The sequence below is a fragment of the Quercus suber genome, unplaced genomic scaffold (assembly GCF_002906115.3).
Source record: "Quercus suber isolate HL8 unplaced genomic scaffold, Cork oak 2.0 scaffold_624, whole genome shotgun sequence".
Classification (NCBI taxonomy): domain Eukaryota; kingdom Viridiplantae; phylum Streptophyta; class Magnoliopsida; order Fagales; family Fagaceae; genus Quercus; species Quercus suber.
The window spans coordinates 124,462-144,416 of record NW_027070067.1 but is presented as its reverse complement, the minus strand read 5'-3'; the positions used below and the strand labels follow the sequence as shown (position 1 = coordinate 144,416).

Sequence of the window (19,955 nt, the reverse complement as noted above, 5' to 3'; positions counted from 1 at the left end):
CGATGGATCTTCTTCGACCAATTTTACTGTTTCTAACTTCTCCATGATCTCAGGTGATTTATCCTCAATCACCCACGTATGATTTTCTCTGAATGCCAGGACCGCTTGATAACACTCCTTTGCCCGGACTTGATCCCCTCTTATTTCTCCAACCCCCTGTTCTGTCGGAAACTTTACCTTCAGGCAATATGTGGAAGTAGCAGCTTTCCACTGGTTAAGCGTAGGTCGTCCAATGATTACATTGTAAGACGAAGGGGAATCCACGACCAAAAAATTGTGCCTGTTGGTTACCTATAAGGGATACGAACCAGTGGTTACAGTCAATGTCACAATACCCCGGGAGTACACCTTATCCCTGTTGAAGCTGACGAGGGGTGATTCGAAGGGTCGAAGTCTGTTTGGGTCTACCTTCAATTGCTGAAAGGCAGATAGGTAAATGATATCTGCTGAACTCCCATTGTCTACCAAAACTCTCCTTGTGTTGAAACCTTCGATCATGATCATGATAACCAGTGGATCGTCATGAGGCTGCTTGATTCCCCTGGCATCTTCCTTCGAAAAACACATATCTTGATTCGTTCGTCGCTGCTTAGAGGGGGGTGAGCTGTGAACGCTGTTTACCTGCCTTTGATATGATTTTCTGAGGGACCTGGACGACCCTCCTATGGACGGTCCCCCCGCAATGGTCTTTATTTCTCCCCTTGCAGTCTGGGGATGAGGTGGTTGACCTTCGCTTCGTCAGAAATCCCCTTGTTGTTCTTTCTTACCATATCTGCTGGCTTCCCCCCTTTTTGCATATTTTTGAAGTTTCCCTTTCTGGATAAGTTCTTCTATCTGCTCTTTCAGATCTCGACAATCTTCCGTGTAATGCCCGTGATCTTTGTGAAAACGAAAATACTTTCTCTTATTGCGCACACTAGGTGGCGATTGGAGTGGCCTAGGCCATCTAAGGCTCTGCTCGTCCCTTATCAGTGGTGTGAACTTCATTTGTCGAGAATTTTTATCGTCCCTTCGCCTATTCCCGTCGTCATTACGTCGATCTGTTCGATCCCTTTTCTGCCCCCTTCTATCGTCTTCTTTCTCTTTCTTCTTCTCATTTGTTTTTTCTGTCCCATCTATGGCTGCTAGCGCATCCTCGGCGTTCATGTATTTTTGTGCTTTCAATAGCGCTTTTGACATCGATTTGGGAGGGTTTTTCGCCAGAGAAGCCACAAAGTCTCTGGATTTTAACCCGGCTTTGAAGGTCGTGAGTTGCACCTTATCGTCTGATTCGTCCACTTCTAGCATTCCTCGTGTAAAGCGCGTCACATAGGACCTTAAAGTTTCTTTTTCCCCTTATTTGATTGTGAGCAAGTGATCGGCTGTCCTTTTTGGTCGTTGTCCACCCACGAAGTGACGAATAAAAGAACTGCTTAGTTGCTCGAAGTTGTCAATGGTTGACGTAGGCAGTTTGGCGAACCACTCCCGGGCTGCCCCTTTAAGGGTAGTGGGGAATGATCGACATAGGATTTCATCAGGGGGCTGTTGAAGACCCAAAGTTGGCTTGAAGGTATTGAGATGATCCAACGGATCCTTCAGCCCGTTAAAGGGTTCGAGCTGGGGTAGGCGAAACTTGGAGGGCACTGGGCACTTTTGGACAGTGGCAGTGAAGGGCGAGTCAGACTGCCTGACGATTTTGTCTAGTCCTAGATCCGTCTTTCCCTTAATTGCGTTTCGTAACTCGTCCATCTTTTTCCTCATCTCCTTGAGGAAACTTGAATTTGGTTCGTCAGGAGTGCTGGCGTGTCTCCTATGACTGTCTTTGTCTTCATCTTTGTTGACCTCCGTGTGGCTATCTCTCTATTACAATCGCTGTCTCATTTCTTGATTTTGCTTGGTGAGTTCTTCCACCGTGGCTGCAAGTGCTTGGATCTGTTGGGCCAATGCAGCAGGATCTGGATTAGAGCTGGACTCCATCTCGTTGTAAGAGAACAACGTCCCTGAACTGATCGTTCAAAAATGTTCCCACAGACGGCGCCAAACTGATGATGTTGAAATCGTCAGTCAAGATGTTCATCCAGATAAAGATCGTCCACTGCTGGTATCAGCCCTGGGATACAACAAAAGAGAAAGAATCGTCGGTGGGGTGCTACCCACAACGCCTCCGATGATAAAGTTAGAGAAGCTTAGCAAGCGGAGTAAAGTAGAAAAAACTAAAATGAGAGTAGAGTTGTGTGATTTTTCTTACCCCCTCTGGATCTTGTTTATGGGTATATATAGGTTATTTCAGTGTCCTTCTAGCCGTTGGCTCCGTCATTATGGGAGCATTATTGCTTGAGTCTGTAACGCTTGTGTCAGGTGTTAAGTTGACCGGCGCACCTGCAACGGTATTGGTGTTTATTGTAGCTAGTCGTAACGGCCGTCCTTGGTTGGGTTGATCAGGCGGCCCCCTTCGTATTGTGATGGTAATGAGATCGTCCTTATACATCGTTCTTCTTGGATGGACGATTTTACTCATTTCTTGGACCTATCAATTGACATTTTGCTGGACAAACCTCTACGGCGGTGGGCTTCAGTGGTTAGTCCTGAGGGTGATAGGACATGGGTTGCTTTCAAGTATGAGCAGATAGTAGGGTTACGCTTCTCATGTGGAAGACTCGAGCATGAGTTGAAGGGCTGTCCTTATCGATGTTCGTCATAAAACCTAACAGATAGTAAGGATACTTCATACGTCGACTGGATGAAGGCTGGTGGTTGACGAGGCATGGAGGGACCACGAGCCCATGAACATAACACATCGCAACAGCAGCACGAGGGTGGCGGCAGCGCATGTAGTAGGGATTTGTCTCCCTTTGCACACACTGAGTTGTTGACTAGGACTGAGACCACGGGTTGGGCACGTGCAGCGGAATCCTTGGAGGGGAATAATTGCATGAACTCACAAATAGGTGGGCCCAAGATGCAATTAATGGGCGCTAATTTGACCCATTTTAATGATCCAGAGAGTATTGCCAAGGAAATAAACAATACTTATGGGATCAAACCCGTGACTTAAGACCAATGCCATATGGGATAGTTGACAAACATGAACTCATGGGTGGAGAGCATGATATTGGTGACGACAGCGAGACATGCATAGTAAGCCATGTGAGCAAGAAAACTCACTCCCAACACATGCAACCTAGGTGGAAGCGAATAGAACGAATACAAGAAAAGGATGAGATGTTTGATAAAGTGGGAGACAAGAGATTGCATTAAAGTTATTCGGTGGAGCTTGAACCCAATGTTACTAAGGGACCTTACTTATATGGATGCATCAACGGTGGAGGCTGCGGTGTAGCCCCGCCAAGCACAATGATCATTATAAGCTGGAACTGTCAGGGGCTTGGGAACCAACGTGTAGTGGACGTTCTCACTGTGTTAGTGAGAAAAAAGGGACCTACCGTTCTGTTTCTTATGGAGACAAAGCGGTCTATAGCAGTGATATGAAGACTATGTTTTGACTTGAACTTCCAATCAGTGCTGGCTGTTCCAAGTGACGGATGTAGTGGAGGGTTGGGTATGTTTTGGAAGTCAGATTGTAACCTGCATTTTAGACCTTCTCGTTAAACCATATTGATGCACATATATTACCTGCTAACCAACAACCATGGAGGATTACTAGTTTCTATGGCAGACCAGAAGGACACCGTAAGCATGAGTCGTTGCAACTCCTTAGACGCTTACATGCAAGATCCTCACTGCCATGGGTCTGCATGGGTGACTTTAATGAAGTACTTCACTCTTCAAAGAAGCACGATGGTCTTCCTAAACAGCTGACACCAATGCTAGCATTCAAGGAGATGCTTTTTCATTGTGAGTTGATGGACCTCGGATTCCCTGGTTATCTATTTACTTGGTGGAATGGTCGATCGAGTACAGCATTTGTGGAACTACGTTTGGATAGTGCCAACACGGTTTTGGCAAGCTTTGTTCCCTACAACTAAGGTGTTCCACCAGCAGGTAACATACCTTGATCATGATCCTATACTAATAAACACCCAATATTCGGTCCAGCAGGTTCAGCCATGGCATAAGCAACTTCCAAATTTGAGGAAAGATAGGCGACTCATGAAGGATGTGAGGAAAAAATCAGGGAAGTATGGTCCCAACACATGCCTAATGGCAGCCCTATGTTTAGGCTGTTTGAGAAGATTAAGTTTTGTTGAATGTAGCTGGTTGCTTGAAGCCGAGAGGTCTTTGGAAACACAAGACATTAGTTGGACGAAAAATAGAAGGTACTAGAGGAGTTGATCAACATAGGCTATGGCGACAACCTAGACCGGATCAGCCAAGTGTGAGATGACATTAATGACTTGTTACACCATGAGGAGGTGTTTTGGATGCAAAGATCAAGAGCCATATGGCTCCCAACAGGGACAAAAATACCAAGTTTTTCACAGGCGAGCAAGCCAAAGAGGATGGAAAAATCAGATTGAGAGCTTAATGGATGAAAATGGGAGTTGATTGTCACAAATATTTGGATTGTTACCACAAATAACTAGATTGTTCCCAAACCTTGGAGCTGGGGGACTTTTAGGGGCAAATGGGCAGTGTTTGTTATCTCTTGTAGACATAGCAGGGTGTCTTACTCAAGTTTTTGGTTCACTTGTCAACGGCCAATTTAGCATTATTGGCTCCTCTTGTTGTAAAGCCATCTCGAAGATTGAGGGAAATTGCTTGTCTAATTTGTTCCCCTCCAATCCCATCTTTGCTCCTTTGCTCAATAACTCTTGTAGTCAACCATCTAAAAGGAAATGAAGAGGTTTCCGGAATCACCGCAAGTAAGGCCGCTTTACTAGGGATTTAACTGGGGAATCAAGACATACAAGAATGCTAGTCATCTCTTTTAGGCGTACCAGGGTGTCTTACAGATGTTATGAATTTACTTTTTAATGGCAGAGTTAACTTCTTTGGCCCTACTTGTTGTAAAGCCATCACTTTGGTCAGTGACCATTGCTTGCCTAAATTGTTCCCTTTTAACCTAGCTTTTCATTCAACACTTAAAACGTTTGTTTAACTGGCTCTGGAGCTAGAGGACCTACACCTTCACTACGAGGAGTAGATTAGATCACTGTGAGCAAGCTATATTTGCCAGTGAAATTACCTTTCCTAGGACTATTAGACAGGAATTGGGAAAAAGACATTGCAAAATGCTGGTCATCACTTTCAAGCATTAATCGGTATGCTAAAGAGATTTATGGAACATTTTCTAGAGGCGAATTTAGTGTTGTCAGTCTTGCTTGTTGCAAATCCATCACTGTTATTAATCACAAGTGTTGGCCTAAGATGTTCCCACTCAACCCATTGTTCCCTCCGTTGCTGAAGAGTAAATGTGCACGTAGTGCTTCTAGTTTGCATTTAGGCCATTGCATGTCGTTCTTGGCATGAAGTTAGTTCAAGTTGCATTTATTTAAGTGATTTACTCTCTTTTAGAATGTGTTACGCAAAAAGAATTGTGGCTAAAAATATTAGGATAAGTTCATTTTTTGGAATTTTTAATTTCATCTAATTTATGCTACAATGTTGCGATCATCTAGTCACAAAAAATATAAACGGTGATCCAAAAGTTTATACTGAAATTAAGACGGTACCACAATATTTGATTTCAATAAAAAAATTTGAAATGATCATGAGAAAAGAATTGGTAACTTTGGTTTTCTCTTGATTTTCAACTGTTGAATTTTTGAAAGTTAAATACAATAAAAGAAAAGTCAACAAACAAATAATGTACAATTGGATGTGAGTTGGTAACCTAGTACTTATCAAGACCCAGTTATGAGTCTTTTGACTATACAAATAAAATTTTGAAATCAAGAAAATGTGTTTAAGCTATTTGAAAACTTTTCACATGGTTTCAGTTTATTGGATATTTCTCAAAATGATGCAGCTGTGCAAAATCAAAATAAAAAATAAATATAACAATACGTTTTGTTTATTTTCATTAATAAAGTCTTATATTGTTAAATAAGGGACTCGAGTTCAAATTATGCCTACACAAAAAAGAAATAAAGTAGTGTCTTGGCTTGACATTAAAAAACAGTCATTATGGATCATACACCACAAATTTTCAAATACTCTTATAACTATAAATATAACTATATATATATATAAAATAAATGTAAGATTAAAAAAATAAGAACGTGGAATATTGTGTCCAATGAATTGTGAGTTGAAATTATCTTGTAATACAATAGGCATACGAGCCACAAATTTTTAGCCAGGGCAAAACACCTGCCCTAAGCCATCACTTTGGTCAGTGACCATTGCTTGCCTAAATTGTTCCCTTTTAATCCAGCTTTTCATTAAACACTTAAAAATGTTTGTTTAACTAGCTCCGGAGTTGGAGGACCTGCACCTTCACCTCGAGGAGCAGATTAGATCACTGTGAGCAAGCTTTATTTGCTAGTGTAATTACCTTTCCTAGGACTATCATATGGGAATTGGGAAAAAGACGTTGCAAAATGCTGGTCATCACTTTCAAGCATTAATCGGTGTGTTGATGAGATTTATGGAACACTTTCCTAGGGTGAATTTGGTGTGGTCAGTCTTGCTTGCTGCAAATCCATCACTGTTATTAGTCACAAGTGTTGGCCAAGAAGTTCCCACTCAACCCATTGTTCCCTTCGTTGCTCAAGAGTAAATTTGAACGCAATTCTAGGGCAGCACCAAAACCTAGGAGAATTTGATCATGTCTATGAATTCAGATAGGCTCATCATTGGCTATTGCAATATTAATAATGTATTGGCTGGTGATTGTAGGCAAATGTGGTCATTTGTTTTGGAGTTTAATTGTGACCAGTGTTTCCTAGTGTGTTGTTTTTCTAATTTTCAATTCATCAATAAAATTCTTCTTGGCATTTAAGCCATTGCATGCATGTCATTCTTGGAATGAATTTAGTTCAAGTTGCATTTATTTAAGTGATTTACTCTCTTTTAGAATGAGTTATGCAAAAAGGAATTGTGGCTTAATATATATGCTTAAAATATCGTGATAAGTTCATTTTTTGGAATTTACATTTGCGTTCTAATTTATGCTACAATGTTGGGATCATCTAGTTATAGAAAAAAAAAAATTTGATGGTGATACGAAAATAGTATATTGAAATTAAAATGACAACACAATATTTCATTTAAAAAAAATTTAAAATTATCTTGAGAAAAGAATTGGTAACTTTGGTTTCCTCTTGATTTTCAATAGTGGAATTACTAAATGTTAAATACAACGAAAGAAAAGTGAACAAACAAATAATGTATAGTTGGATGTGAGTTGGGTTACCTTGTAATTTATCAAGACCTAGTTATGAGTCTTTTGACTATATAAATAAAATTTTCAAATCAAGAAAATGTGTTTATGCAATTTGGATACTTTTTTCATGGTATTAGTCTATTGGATATTTCACAAAATGTGGCTATATAGTATCAAAATAAAAAATAAATATAACATGTTTTGGTTATTTTCATTGATAATGTCTTGTGTTTTAAAATTATGGACTTGAGTTCGAATTATGCCTACCCATAAGTAGTGTCTTGGCTTGACATTAAAAAACAGTCATTATGGATTGTACATCACAAATTTTCAAATATTATTGTAATTATATATGTAAAAAAGAAATGTAGGATAAAAAAAAAAGATGAATATTGTGTCCCTTGAATTGTGAGTTGAAATTTTCTGGTAATACAATATGCATATGTAGTGACGAGCCACAAATTTTCTGCCAATGACCAAACACCCTCCTTTCCCTTAAAAAACAATAAGTATGTGTAATTTTTCTATAAAAACAAAACATAAGTATTAATAATTAAAAACAAAACTTTTGTGTATATATATAAATGTATGTTTTTATTGCAACATCAAATAAATTTATATTTCTATATATAAAGCTATATTTTTAAAGTATTTTATTTTTATTATAAATCTTAATGTTATTTTGATTCATTTAAAGAGGGTCACAATCCCTTCAGTAATAAGTAGTATATATATATTTTTTTGGGTGCTTCTGAAGTGCCCAAATGCTACTAATTAAAGATAAATTTAAAATATCAGTTATTACCATTATTATTGGCATAATTTGTCAAGTTACACCAAGTGTAGCTTTAAGTAATGATACAACAGTTGAAATGTTTTTTTTTTTTTTTTTGAATATGAATTTTACTAAATCTATTGATGAATTACATGTTCTCTATATAACCTTCATGCATAAAAAATTTCAAAATGATCAGAGATCAATAGCTCGTTAATCTATTAACTATTCAAAATTTAAGTCTAAATTTGTATATTAAAATTATACATTAAAAATGAGCTTTTGGACCAAATAGTAAATAACAATTGATCAGCATGAAATTTGACACTCGTATAAGAATATAGAAAAAATGTAATTCAATAGTGTGTACGATAGGTTAAAAAATGTAATTCATCAGTCAAAATTTTTTACACAAATTTGATTAATATATTTTGGGTAGTACGCATACAGTTTGGGTGAAAAGATTTATATATGATAATAATAGAAAAGGATCAAAACACTTATAATATATTTATTAAAATGTTTCTATTTTTCTCTTTTTGAGGATTATTTCTCAGATGAGTTTTATTTTAATTGATAAAATTCTCCGGTGAGTTATATATAGTATATACACAAAATCGTGGATATTGTAAATTAGAAGTTGATGACTCTTTTACGTTTGGTTAATGGGAAAAGTAGCAACAACCAAAGTAGTTTTATTTGAAATCCTTGATCTTTATACAGAAAAACCCCTTCAGTTTTATCATTATTAAGATTAAACTCATTATTTTCAAGAACATCTTTGGGACCCTTCAGTTTATCATTATTAAGATTAAATTCATTATTTTCAAGTGCATCTTTGGGAAAAATGACTAGCATCAATGAAGCATAACTTACCATGATCTTAACGAAACTTTTCTAGCATTGATGGTATTAATAGAACTGATTTTGAAGTATTAAACTAATGCATCAATGACACTTAAAAAAGTTTCAATTTTTATGTCATTGATAGGTACTATAAGTTCCCATTCTCTCGATTCCATTAACCTCAAGCATCCTCCAATACCATTGATAAACTAGTGCTCACACACACTACGAGTTTATCCAGTCTGATAAGTACCATGGCATATAAATCACAAAGGACTGCTCTCATATTGATATATGCATGTTTGGCAGTGTTGGTTCCTATAGGGCTAGCTCAGTTGCAACAAACACCTGGATTGCCTCAAATACCGGGATTGTCACAAATACCCGGATTCACAGAAATATCTGGATTGTTGCCACAAATAACTAGATTTTTCGCAAGCCTTGGAGTTGGGGGACTTTCAAGGGCAAATGGGAAGTGTTTGTCATCCCTTGTAGACATACCACGGTGTCTTACTCTAGTTTTTGGTTCACTTGTCAATGGCCAATTTAGCATTATAGGTTCTTCTTGTTGTAAAGCTATCTTAGAGATTGAGGGAAATTGATTGTCTAATTTGTTCCCCTCCAATCCCATCTTTGCTCCTTTGCTCAATGACTTTTGTGGTCAACCATCTAAAGGAAACAAACAGGTCTCCAAAATCACCGCCAATAAGGCCGCTTTACCAGTGATTTTATCGGGGAATCAAGACATACAGGAATACTGGTCATCTCTTTTAGGTGTACCAGGGTGTCTTACAGATGTTATGAATTCACTCTTTAATGGCAAAGTTAACTTCTTCGACCCTACTTTTTGTAAAGCCATCACTTTGGTCAGTGACCATTACTTGCCTAAATTGTTCCTTTTTAACCCCGCTTTTCATTCAACACTTAAAAATGTTTGTTTAATCGGCTTTGGAGTTGGAGGACCTGCACCTTCACCTTTAGGAGTAGATCAGATCATTGTGCAAGATCTATTTGCCAGTGAAATTACCTTTCCTAGGATTATCAAACGGGAATTGGGAAAAAGACGTTGCAAAATCCTGGTAATCACTTTCAAGCATTAATTGGTGTGTTGATGAGATTTATGGATCACTCTCCCGGGGTGTATTTAGTGTGGTTGGTCCTGCTTGCTGCAAATCCATCATTGTTATTAGTCACAAGTGTTGGTCCAAGATGTTCCCACTCAACCCATTGTTCTTTTTGTTCCTCAGGAGTAAATGTGAATGCAATTTTAGGGCTGCACCAAATCCTAGGAGAATTTGATCATGCCTATGAATTCACACAGGCTCATCATGGGCTACTACAATTTTTATAATGCATTGGGATTGGTGATTGTAGGAAAATGTGGTCATTTTTTTTTTTTGGAGTTTAATTGAGACTAGTGTTTCCTAGTGTTTTGTTTTTAGAACTTTCAATTCATCGATAATTTTATTTTTATTTTTATTTTTATTTATTTATTTATTTTTTTTGCATTTAAGCCATTGCATGCATGTCGTTCTTGGAATGAATTTAGTTCAAGTTGCATTTACTTAAGTGATTTGCTCTCTTTTAGAATGAGTTATGCAAAAAGGCATTGTGGCTAAATATATATGCTTAAAATATCGTGATAAGTTCATTTTTTGGAATTTACATTTGCATTCAAATTCATGCTACAATGTTGGGATCATCTAGTCCTAGAAAAAAAATTAATGGGGATATGAAAATAGTATATTGAAATTATAACGACAACACAATATTTCATTTTGAAAAAAATTGAAATTATCTTGAGAAAAGAATTGGTACCTTTGGTTTCTTCTTGATTTTTGACAGTTGAATTACTGAATGTTAAATACAACGAAAGAAAAGTGAACAAGCAAATAACAAATAGTTGGATGTGAGTTGGGTAAACTTGTAATTTATCAAGACCGAGTTATGAGCCTTTTGACTATATAAATAAAATTTTGAAATCAAGAAAATGTGTTTATGCAATTTGAATAATTTTTTCATGGTATCAGTCTATTGGATATTCCATAAAATGTGGTTGTACAGTGTCAAAATAAAAATAAATATAACAACATGTTTTGGTTATTTTCAATGAGATAGCTTCACCAGCCTTAGCCAGGGAGAATCCTACCACAGATGGTCCTGTAACTCCATTGGTACCTACTACAGATAGTCCTATGACTCCATTGGTGAGTAGTGGTTCTACTTTGTTGGAGGCTAGAAGGAGAAAGAGGAATCGATCAGCATTGAAGAAACCAATTGGACCTAAAAATGATTCTACCCCAATAGATGTAGAAAAAACTGTTAGCTCAAATAAACGAAGAAGAAAATCTTGGACTAGTTTGAAGGAAATCGCTGAGAGCACTGAGTATGTTGGCAGTCGAAACATCACTAATTTGGCAATCCCTTTGTTTATATAATTGGGACAATTTTTTTATTTTTAATTCAATTTTGTTATACTTAAGTAGATCAATACTTTTGGATGGAAATCACTGGTTCTTGGGTAAGAGTGAGGGAGAATTGTTTATGTTGTACTGAAACAAAAGGCAATGTTATCAAAGCAGCTACTACCTGACCAGTTAACCTAAATCGATCCCCATTGACCTCCTTAACAGTAATTTCTAAATTCACTTCCAAAGTTCCAATAATTCTTACTAGCCTTGAAAACCTGCATAGAGAATAACGAGTTTCAACGTATTTTGTTCTTTGCTCTTCTTTTGGAATTAGATGCACATTAGGTGGGAAGACGAAAAGAGAAGTGTTTCCCTCTCTCTCTCTCTCTTACAAAAAAAGAAAAGAAATGCAGAGTTCAAAATTAGAAGACACATGAAAGCTCTTATTCAATCTAGCAAAAATCAACAAATTTTCGGAACAATATGTACCGTACAGGCATGAAGTGATCAACAGGTGAAGTAGTCTAATCTCCTATATGTTGCATTCCACAGGGAATACCAAACAATTGTACATCCTCGTCATGTCATGACAATATATGTTTTATGAGAAAATTCAAAACATGGCTTTATATCACCTAGAGATTCCAGTTCTGCAAAGGAAAATTTAGATAACCAGCAAAAAGAAAAATAAAATTACACTGATGGTTATAGAATTAGTTTCTTCATCAATCGTTATGTTACTATATTGAAAATCACTATGGCAATAAATTATACGTTGATGAGCTACTGGGAGCTTCTTTTCCAATATAGAGATCTCTTCAATGGTATTCAAGCAGAAGGATTTAGCTTCTTCAGGTGAAGAAAAACTCTTGGTTGCACCTAGCCATTTCTGAAACATTGAAGGGTTACTCATTTATCTTATTCTCTCTCCCCTCACCCGCAATACTAAAGACTGCCTCACCTCTTCCTCGCCAGCTCCGTTGGCAAGACCTACACCAGCAGGCCTCCCATCACTAGCACACCTGCAGTCACCACCCATCACCGGTAATACTTCCCATTTACCCTTTTCCCTCACGTCACCATCAGTCAACCTCAGTCTCATGTCATCCTTATAACCCCAGTTCTTACCATTTCTTCTTAAACAGGGCGAAAATGATCTTGAAATTTCTAAGGAACTCTCAAATTATATAAGACAAATCCCAGTGCATTGTCACAAGTTGTGTGGTCTTCCCACAAATCAATTAAATTACAGAACTCCAGGTCCTGCTGAATGAGCTGCTGGACTTTGTGTCCTACTCTTTTGTATCTGTTCCTGAATAATTCTGAATTTCCATCGTCGCCAAATAATTGAAAAAACTCATGTTTGTCCTGTGGTTGTAAAACTACATAACATACACGCAAGATCTAAGCTCTTCTTGTTCTTCGAGTTCTTCAGTTCCCTCATCAAGCACGAAATCAATATCTGGAACATACCCATCCCGCTTCATCTCATTAATTAGCACACCAAGCTTCTCATATATATCTTTGCATCTAGGATGAGCCTTGTCACACACAAGAAAGGTGTGAACCTCATCTTTTACCTCAATCCAACTGCAACCCGGTTCCTTTTTCAACTTATTGTACTTCATTATTTTTCTCATCTCTGAAACTTCACCCCACATACCTGCATAAGCATAGATATTTGATAGAAGGATATAAGCAGAAGAGTCTTGAGGGTCTAATTGCAGGAGAGAATTGGCTGCTTTTTCTGCCACCTCTACATTCCCATGCATCATGCAAATACTAAGAAGATTTCTCCATATAATATCATCAGCTTCAAAAGGCATCTCTTGAATAAGCTTCAAAGCCTCATTAACTTTACCGGACCTGCCTAATATATCCACCATTCATGAATAATGCTCCAAATGAGGATCTAAACCATAGTCGCTTAGCATAGAATGGAAGTATCGCAACCCCTTCTCAACATGCCCAATGTGCCCACAGGCGCGGAGAACTGAAACAAAATTGGTATGGTTTGGTTTCACATTTTCAAGCTGCATATTCTCAAAAGTTGTTAGGGCCTCTTCTCCAAGACCATAGTAAGCATAGCCACAGATCATGGCATTCCATGTCACGGGATCTCGCCCAAGTGCTTTCATAAACATTAGTTGGGAGTCTTGCATGACTCCACATTTTGAGTACATATCAACAAGAGTGCTGGTTATATACACGTCTGATTGCAATTGCAGCTTAATAATTTGAGCATGGATTTGCTTCCCATGTCCAATGGTAGCCAAATTAGCACAAGTATCAATAACTGTTGCATAAGTGAAGTTATCAGGGTTTATACCCCTCTCTAACATCTGAGAGAAAAATCTCTGAGCATTCTCACTTTGATTTTGTAGAGAGAATCCAGAAATTATGGCATTCCATGAAACCATATTTGGCTCTTCTGTTCTGTCATGGATCTTTTCTGCCTCGTCAATCATACCACACTTGCAGTACATATCCACAAGGGCACTTGCAACAAACACATCCAACCCCATTCCAGATTTGATAATTCTGTTATGGATCTCCATGCCACAGTTTAAAGCTTGCTGACTGGCACAAGCTTTTAAAACACTGCCATAGGTGAAATCATCAGGTTCCATTCTTGATCGAAGCATCAAAAGAAATAGTGAAAGTGTTTCCTCTCTGTTTTCATTTTGCTCATGAGCTGCAATAATTGCATTCCAAGATACAGCATCTCTTCTTCCCATCTCATCAAACACAAAACAAGCTTCAAACAGAGATCTGCATTTACCATACATGTCCAACATGGCATTTGCCACACAAATATTTGACCTCAAACTACTCTTGACTGCTAATCCATGTAGTTGAAGTCCCTCCAAATGGCTTTTGATCACTGCACATGCCTTAAATGCACCAGATAGACTTATTTCATCAAAACTGAGGCCAGATTTATGTAAAAGCAGAAATAGCTCCAGAGCTCTAAAACCTTGATCACTTCGAGTATACCCAACAATAATGGCATTGTAAGATTGCAAACTACGGTTTGTCAATGTGTTAAATACCTTTTGAGCGTCAGGCATGCTGTCACATTTTGCATACATATCTAGAGTGGCAGTTCCCACAATGACATCAGATCCAAAGTTGGCCTTTAAAGCATGTCCATGCAACTGCATGCCTAACCTAAATGCAGATAAGCCTGCACAGGACCTGAAAACACTAGCATAAATAGATTGACTAACAATGGCTCCTGCCATCTGCATCTTCTTGAACAGTTCTAAGCCCTTAATGAACTGATCATTCTGAACACAACTCGCAATAACAGCACTCCAAGAAACCCAATTCTTTTCAGGCATTTCTTGGAAAACCCGAATAGAGTCAGCTAATTTCTTACATTTGGCATACATATCAACAAGAGCACTTCCTGTTACCACATCGTTATTGAAACCTCTCTGCACTGCATTTCCATGAATCTGAATACCCATGTCAACGTCTTCCATTAAAGAACATGCTTTTAAAACAACAGCCAACGTAGTATGATCAAACACTGTTCCCATTTTCTGCATTTTAACAAAAACATCAACAGCTTCACAATAATCATCGTTCTGCAAGTACCCTGAAATCAATGAATTCCATGACACCACATCCCTCTCAGGCATTGAGTCAAAAACTGACTGTGCAAACCCCATCTTCCCACATCCCACATACCCAAAAATCACAGTGTTCCAAGACACTATGTCTCGTTGACACATCCTATCAAACACATGGTGTGCATATTCCAAGTTACCACATTTCACATACATCTGCATTAAACAGTTGGTAACAAAGACAGTGGGCTGAAACCCAGTTACAATCATGCGAGCATGGGCTTGTTTGCCTGGACTCAGAGCTCGTTGGTGTGAGCATTGTTGGAAAATGTGGGAAAAGGTTTTCCACCTTGTGGGTGTTGTTTGGTTTGGAACAGCAGTACTAAATGGAGAAAAAGGTACAGTTTTATATAGAGGCGATGACAAGAAACAGAAGAGCCTCATTAACAGAAAGTGAAGAGGCTGTAACCATTCAAATGAATGATTGTTTTTTTCGGTTTTCTGAATGATTTTTTTTAAGTAAAATGTTTTTCTTTTATTTAAATAAGTCTTTAAGGTAGAACATCAGCACAAGACAACACCAAAAGCTTAAGGAAGATCTTCCAACTAAACCGAGACAACAGCATGAGTTTTAGCAGAAAACTATAAGCCACAGCATTATTGGACTTAAAAACATATATGAGATAATAACTACGAAAAATTGTCTACATAAAAACTTGATATTTTCCATTATGCTCTTTTCTTTTCTTTTATATGTATATATTATAAAAAGGGTATACATAAGTAAACCATTTTAAAAAATGTTTTATGGGAAACAGAAAAAGTTACTAAATTTTTTAATAGCTCTTTCAATTCCTATGTATTTAAAAATAAATGAGGTAGCATACGTGAACGAGACTGTATAAAAAATAAAGTGTATATAGTATCAATCGGGCAAACATTGAGTCTAATGCTTCAATGCATTGGATTTGTTAACATGATTGACATGTGTCCATTTTAGGTTATATTTTGCCATTTTTGGTCATAGTGCACTGAACTGAAGCAAAGTCCAATATCAATCAATCAAAGAGATTTAGAGCATACTCTCTCACTGTTCTTGCTGCCTATTTGATACTTTAGTTGAATGATGAAGGTGCATCATGCACTGTTTTTCTTATTTTCTTTATATAATAAATACATTATTGCGATGGTACTAAATTTTTTTATATATAAATAAATTGCAACATCACCAATTTTTAAGATTAATATATATATTTGCCTAATAAAAAAAAAAAAAAAAGAGATTTTAGATTTGAGAATCCAAAGACCTGATTTAAAGAGAGAGAAAGAGAAGACTGGCAACTTGACTCGATTTCTAAGAAAGGGTCCAAGATGGGTAGCCATGCCAGTCTATTGTTGAATTGACCACCGGTCGTCGTGTGTGGCTGCCTACTTGAACCCTTTCTTTAAAATTGGGTTGACCTATTGGTATTCTCTCTCTAATATGCTTTTTTCTCTCTATAAATTGGTTTTTGGGTTCTCAAATCTCTTTTGTTTTGCATTTGAGTAAATACAAATTTTAAGAGGGATTTCTGTATGTGGTGAAAGCATTTTTACGTGTGAAAAATAATGATGTTGCTAGATAGTGAAAAAAGTGGTTTTTACACAATCTCCTTATTAAATTTTTTATATTGTCAAAAATAATAAAATTTTGTTTCTCATATAATAGGAATATGAGTATAATAGTAATTCACGTCAAATTATCACTTCAAAGAAAATGTATACTTATTTTCTATTTTTTCACTTTTTCATTCCTTTAATTAAAGGCATACTGAGGAAAACACTAATATTTTCTTTCCTCTTACTTTTTTATCCTCTCACTTTCCATCATCCCTACCAAACAACCCTCAAAGATACAAATAGCCCAAATTTTGAGATACCAAATTTGCATTTTAATCCTCAAAATTTTTCCCATGGAAGTCTAAAATTATANATATTAGGGCTTGAAAAGGATGGATTCTCTTATATTAAAAAAAAATTGTCAAATTATCCCTCTTTTCTCCTCTCCTTCTCCCCTTCTATCCCTACTTTCCTCTCCCCCCTAAACTTCCAAACCCAATGGTTTCAGATTGTTGTGAAAAATAAATATGATTTCAACATTACACCTTCCCTTCTAGCCACCCATGTTAACATGGCTAGCTATACCTCCTTTCCTTTTCCCCTTCTATCCCTACTCTCCTCTCCCCCTAAACTTCCAAACCCAATGGTTTCAGACTGTTGTGGAAAATAAATATGATTTCAATATTACACCTTCCCTTCTAGCAATCCACGTTAACATGGCTAGCTATACTTATGGTTTTAAGTAAAATTTATCCCCTCTGGTTAATGATTGTAGGCACCTTCTTAGTAGGATTCCCCATCACAAGATTCAACACTGCTTTAGGGAGGCTAATCGTTGTGCGGACACTTTGGCAAGAATGGGTGCTGGGATGCTCTTTGATTTTGTTTCTTTTGATTTACCCCCTGTTTGTATTTTGGAACAAATTAAGCTTGATGCCATAGGAACTCTGTATTCTAAGCGCTGTAATAGCCGCATTGTTGTTTTCTAGCTTTGTGTTTAATACATCCAGTTTACCCCCCAAAAAAGAAAAAGTAAAATTTTATTTTTAAAACATTAATTCTAAAGTTACGTAGAGACCATAATATAAATTAAAAGAAGAAGAAGAAGAAGAAGAAGAGAGAAATAGAAACTATAGACTTTTTCATTATTGTCATAAGTCATAACCAAAGAAACTAGAGAGAGTTAAAAGGGAAATTTTTTTTTTTTTTGATGAAGAAAAAAAAAAATTTATATTTTCTTCGGCACACCAAATTTTTTCTCTAAACATCTCTTATTCTAGTCAAAAAATTTCTTGAGTAAAAAAAAGACATTGATATATGATATATATCTCAATAGTTCTTGAGTTACAAAAAATTTTACAATTGTTGAGGCGACTAGTCATTAGTTGTAAATAAAGAAAAGTGGTTACAATGACGAGTTTAAATAAAAGGCGAAAAATGCACTTTTGGTCCCTACATTTTGGACCTATTCTCAATTTGGTCCCTAAATTGATTTCACTCCTAAGTCTGTCCTTGATTTCAGAAAATCGTTCTCATTTTAGTCCCTGCCATCACCCCAGTAACAGAAAATGCATATGTGGCAAACGGAATGCATTGTTTGCTGACTAGACAGAAAATGCATATGTGGCAAACGGAATGCACTGTTTGCTGACTAGATGCTGATGTGGCTAATAAAATAATAATAATAAAAATTATATTTAACATTTTTTAAATACCACATCATTTAAATTAATAAAAAAAAAAACCAACTCAGAATTTTTTTTAAAAAAAAAGTAAATTAAATTTAAAAAAAACCTTAAATCTAATTTAAACTAAAATCATTTCTTAAAAAATCAGAAATCATTATCTTTTTTATTCTTTTTTATTTTGTTTTTATTTTTCTTTAACCTCATCAACTTAAAAAAAAATCCCTACACTTAAACACTAATCTCAAATTCTCTCACTCTTATCTCAAAAAAAAAAAATTCTCTCACTCTCTTCACGCTCAATGGCCGGAGCTCACTCGCCCTTCATCTTGAGGTAGAAGACCTTGGAGTCGCCGGTGGCGGCGGAGGAGTCTGGTGTCAAGGAGCTTGAGGATTCTGTCGCAAATGTTGGATAGCTCTGACTCGATCTTGGATCTGTAGTCCCAGATCTTGGACGTGTGGTCCTCGTTGCCGCGGCTCCCCTCCTTCTGCTCGATCGAGGAGATGATGCGCCACGATGCTCGCCTCGCGTCGATCTTGTTCTTGTACGCCACGGAGAGAAGGTTTCGCTCCTCGACGGTGAGCTCCTCACTCTCCACCGCCGCCGAGACCTTCTCCATGAACTCCACCATCTCCTCGTACCGCTGGGCTTGCTCGGAAAGCTTTGCCATGTACACGTTCTCTTCACAAGCCAAGGGTGTCACCGCCATTGTTTTTGATTGGTGGTCTGATCTGTTCATGTGGGTTTCGGATTGCAGGATCGGTGGCTTGATCGGTGGGTTTCTGATCTGTTTACTTGTTGCTGGGTTTGTCTTTTTTCATGTGGATTTGATGATTTTTCTGGGTTTATGGGTTTGATTTGTTGGATGTTTCGGTGGAGGATAGGGATTTTGTATGTATTTTAAGCATCGGTTTATTAAATGTGAGTTAATTTAGTGTTTGGTTTGAAAGAAAATCTTGATTTTCTGGGGAAAATGTTGATGATTGTTTAAGGAAAATTTATGAGGTTGGTTGGGTTTGTTGTTATTGTGAGCCGAATTGGCTGGGTTCGCGTGTGATTGTTTCATAAGAAAATTTCTGGTTTTGGGTGGAAAGAAAATGTTGTGATGAAAATCTTAGGCGTCGGCTTTTTAGATGTGAATTTTTTCAATGTTTGGTGAAATTTTCTGGGAAAGATGTTGAATGCCCAGGAATTTTGTGTTCTTGAGTTCTTGTGATCTGGGTTCATGTTCTTGAGTTCATGTGCATTCCCGTTCAAATCTGAAACCATGTATTTTTATGTTTTTAATTTTTTTTAAATTGATAAATTAATTTTTTTAAAATTAGACGATGACATGGCATGCTGAGTTAGTTTTTTATTATTATTTTATTAGCCACGTCAGCATCTAGTCAGTAAACAGTACATTCCGTTTGCCACGTATGCATTTTCTGTTACTGGAGTGACGGCAGGGACTAAAATAAAAACGATTTTCTGAAATCAGGGACTGACTTAGGAGTGAAATCAATTTAGGGACCAAATTGAGAATAGGTCCAAAATGTAGGGACCAAAAGTGCATTTTCGCCAAAAAAAAAAAAAATCAAATGAACCAAACACTTTAATATCATATTAAGGTAATGTGCATCACAATAATTAATAACACTAATCTATATATATAATAATAGGTGAAGCAGAGAGAATGTGAAATTGAATTCCAAATTGGAACTCTAATTATATGCCACATGTACACACCAATTAGAACTCTAATTGTGTGCCACGTGTACACACCAATTTCAATTAATTAACGATGTGCTCTTTTT

General features: G+C 37.0%; 2 protein-coding genes across 2 annotated transcripts; both read right to left on the bottom strand.

Annotated features, from left to right (window-relative positions):
* Window positions 1–11,714: 11,714 nt before the first annotated feature.
* LOC111987332 (pentatricopeptide repeat-containing protein At3g02330, mitochondrial-like) lies at window positions 11,715–15,569 on the bottom strand. The gene has a single exon (XM_024019037.2). It carries the CDS (start codon window positions 15,316–15,318, stop codon window positions 13,186–13,188), a length of 2,133 nt encoding a protein of 710 aa, XP_023874805.2. The 5' UTR covers window positions 15,319–15,569; the 3' UTR covers window positions 11,715–13,185.
* Window positions 15,570–18,457: 2,888 nt separating this feature from the next.
* On the bottom strand, window positions 18,458–18,868 carry LOC111987349 (14-3-3-like protein). The gene has a single exon (XM_065765400.1). The coding sequence runs from the start codon at window positions 18,866–18,868 to the stop codon at window positions 18,458–18,460; it is 411 nt and encodes a 136-aa protein (XP_065621472.1).
* Between the last annotated feature and the right edge of the window lie 1,087 nt (window positions 18,869–19,955).

Coding starts and splice junctions, on each gene's coding strand:
- LOC111987332 (XM_024019037.2), bottom strand. CDS start 15,318: ATGAGGCTCTTCTGTTTCTTGTCATCGCCTCTATATAAAACTGTACCT.
- LOC111987349 (XM_065765400.1), bottom strand. CDS start 18,868: ATGGCGGTGACACCCTTGGCTTGTGAAGAGAACGTGTACATGGCAAAG.